Source organism: Monopterus albus, unplaced genomic scaffold, assembly GCF_001952655.1.
Source record: "Monopterus albus unplaced genomic scaffold, M_albus_1.0 scaffold2269.1, whole genome shotgun sequence".
In the NCBI taxonomy this organism is placed as follows: domain Eukaryota; kingdom Metazoa; phylum Chordata; class Actinopteri; order Synbranchiformes; family Synbranchidae; genus Monopterus; species Monopterus albus.
The window spans coordinates 1-2187 of NW_018130143.1; the positions used below are offsets into that span (position 1 = coordinate 1).

The 2187-nt window shown below is 40.1% G+C and overlaps 1 protein-coding gene across 1 annotated transcript; it reads right to left on the reverse strand.

Annotated features, from left to right (window-relative positions):
• Nucleotides 1-5: 5 nt before the first annotated feature.
• Nucleotides 6-2169, reverse strand: LOC109953952 (interferon-induced GTP-binding protein Mx-like; the record flags this gene model as incomplete). Its single annotated transcript, XM_020589387.1, has 8 exons — nt 1739-2169; nt 1454-1652; nt 1270-1348; nt 1057-1179; nt 808-949; nt 579-737; nt 392-468; nt 6-269 (listed from the first exon to the last, which is right to left on the reverse strand). Coding segments are annotated over exons 1-8 (1083 nt in total), but the record flags the coding sequence as incomplete, so codon positions are not given.
• Between the last annotated feature and the right edge of the window lie 18 nt (nt 2170-2187).

The window sequence follows — 2187 nt, forward strand, 5'->3', positions numbered from 1 at the left end:
TTTAAATGAAAACTTACTTTGTAATATGACTTAAGGTGCAACATCAGCTCATCAAGTGTTGCACGATTATCCATTCTGTAGGCAATGATTTTGTTTCGATTCAATTTCTGCCAGTCGTCGTCCATCTCATCACCCTCTGTCTTGGTGTCAGTCAAACTGCTGCTGTAGGTACTGTCCTGGGAGTAAACAAGCATCTCCATCTTGAACTGGACTCTTAGCAGGGACTCCGCAATGGACTCTTTATCTTGCTTAATGGCTTCAATGTTTGCCTAGAAAATAAAATTCTGGTCAATGTGAGCATTGCAATGATGCAAATTAAATTTTGACAGCCAAAATACTGACAAAAACATAAGAAATTATAAAAAATATCAACATGAAACTCATAAAAGACCTTGGCTGCTTTCACGAGGTTAGGAAATCCAGTGAAGCTAATGTGGGCCAGCTGTATGAACACCTTCTTGACAGCATCTGGTGGAAATGAATGTACAAGAACATACAATACATCATCTAGATTTCCACTGTGCACTTCAGTTGTAGTTGTATGGTAACACAAATCTATCATATATCCAGCGATATACCTCCTATATCCTTGAGTTTCTTGACAGCTGGCTCTTCCAGCTTTTTGATCTGCTCCTTGACCATGATCTCAAAGGTCTTGTAGTTGATGAAGCCTGGTAGTTCTCTTCCACGGTACATCTCCTCATGTTTCTCTACCTGCTTATCAATTCTTCTGTTAACTGAAACACAAATATATATTTCAGAACAGCTAATGAACAGCTGCACACCAGACAAAAGTTATACACTCACAGTTTTCTCCTGAGTTATACAGATGGAGGTTCCAGTTCCCAAACTCTTTTCGGAGCATAGAAAAGACATTAAGCTTTTCTCCACACTTGAGTTCCTCTCCTTTAGTCACACTGATTGCATCCTGAGTGAATGCTGTCACTTTCTGGAGCATGCATAAGACAGCAGAGACAGTTGGTTAGAGGTGTTTAACAAATATTCAAATTGGTGACCAGATTTCTGCAGTGTCTTATGTAGGATGAGGGCGCTCACTTCAGTGAGGAAGGCAAATCTCTCAGCTGCATCAGCTGGGGGCCCAGTGCCATATCTCTCCAGCTCTACCTGAGTCTGGGCTAGTTTCTCCTCTATCTGCTCTTCCAGTCGAGGCAGAGATTTCTGCAAATTACACAGGAGGGGTCAAATCTCTGATACATAGGGTGACTAATCATAACTGTTGTTAATGTGAAACAATAATCAAAAAAATACCTCAATGTGATGCACCAGCTCAAGTGTAAGTTTCTCAGCCAGTTTGGGCACAGTGGCATGGCCATCACTGTAGAGAGTGCTACAGCAAGAATAAAAGGCTGCTGAGTATGTGTTACACAACATCTCACACACTGTACTATAAACGGTACATAGTTTTAATGAATTCATAAAAGAATGAACTTACTGGAAATGCATATGCTCTTTGAAGAAGGCCTTCTCTCTTTCTATTGCTTCAGTGAGAGACACCTTCTCTCTGATCTCCTGTTGACCCCTGCACCTGACGATCATGTAGCCCTTTTTCAGGGGGATGATATCATTACATACAACGTGAACCACGGTCTCTTCTGTGCCTTTGTCCACCAGGTCAGGCTTAGTCAAGATACCTGAAAGACAGAGAGTAAACCAACTAAATGTTGAATAACTTATTCAAAAGCTGGGTGACCCATTTTCAAGAATCAAGTCTATGTACCTAAAGTCCTCTCCCCATCAGGATCCACCTCCTGTGCCATCTTCAAAGCCTCTGTGGTTGCTATATCCACATTACTTGGCACAACCACCAGGCTGATTGTTTCTTGTCTTCTGATGAACTTCTGGATTAGTCTCTTTATCTGAAAGTATCAATTCATCAAGTTATAAACTATCAATCACTATTGTGCTTCAATGTGAGACTCTGCAACTTTTAAATGTACAAAAAGTGAATTGTATCTTAGAAAAAAATTATATTTCCAAAAACAAAAAAATTATGTACCAAACTCATTGTAATATCTCCTCTTGTATGTACTACAGCCTTAGCAATACTGTCACTTATATAATGTATCAACTGTAACTCTACATAGGAGGAAGAGGGCCAAGAGCTGAACTTGATTCAAATGCACTTTATGCCAAAACGTTTTAGCATTTGATAGCCACAAGCTAGGC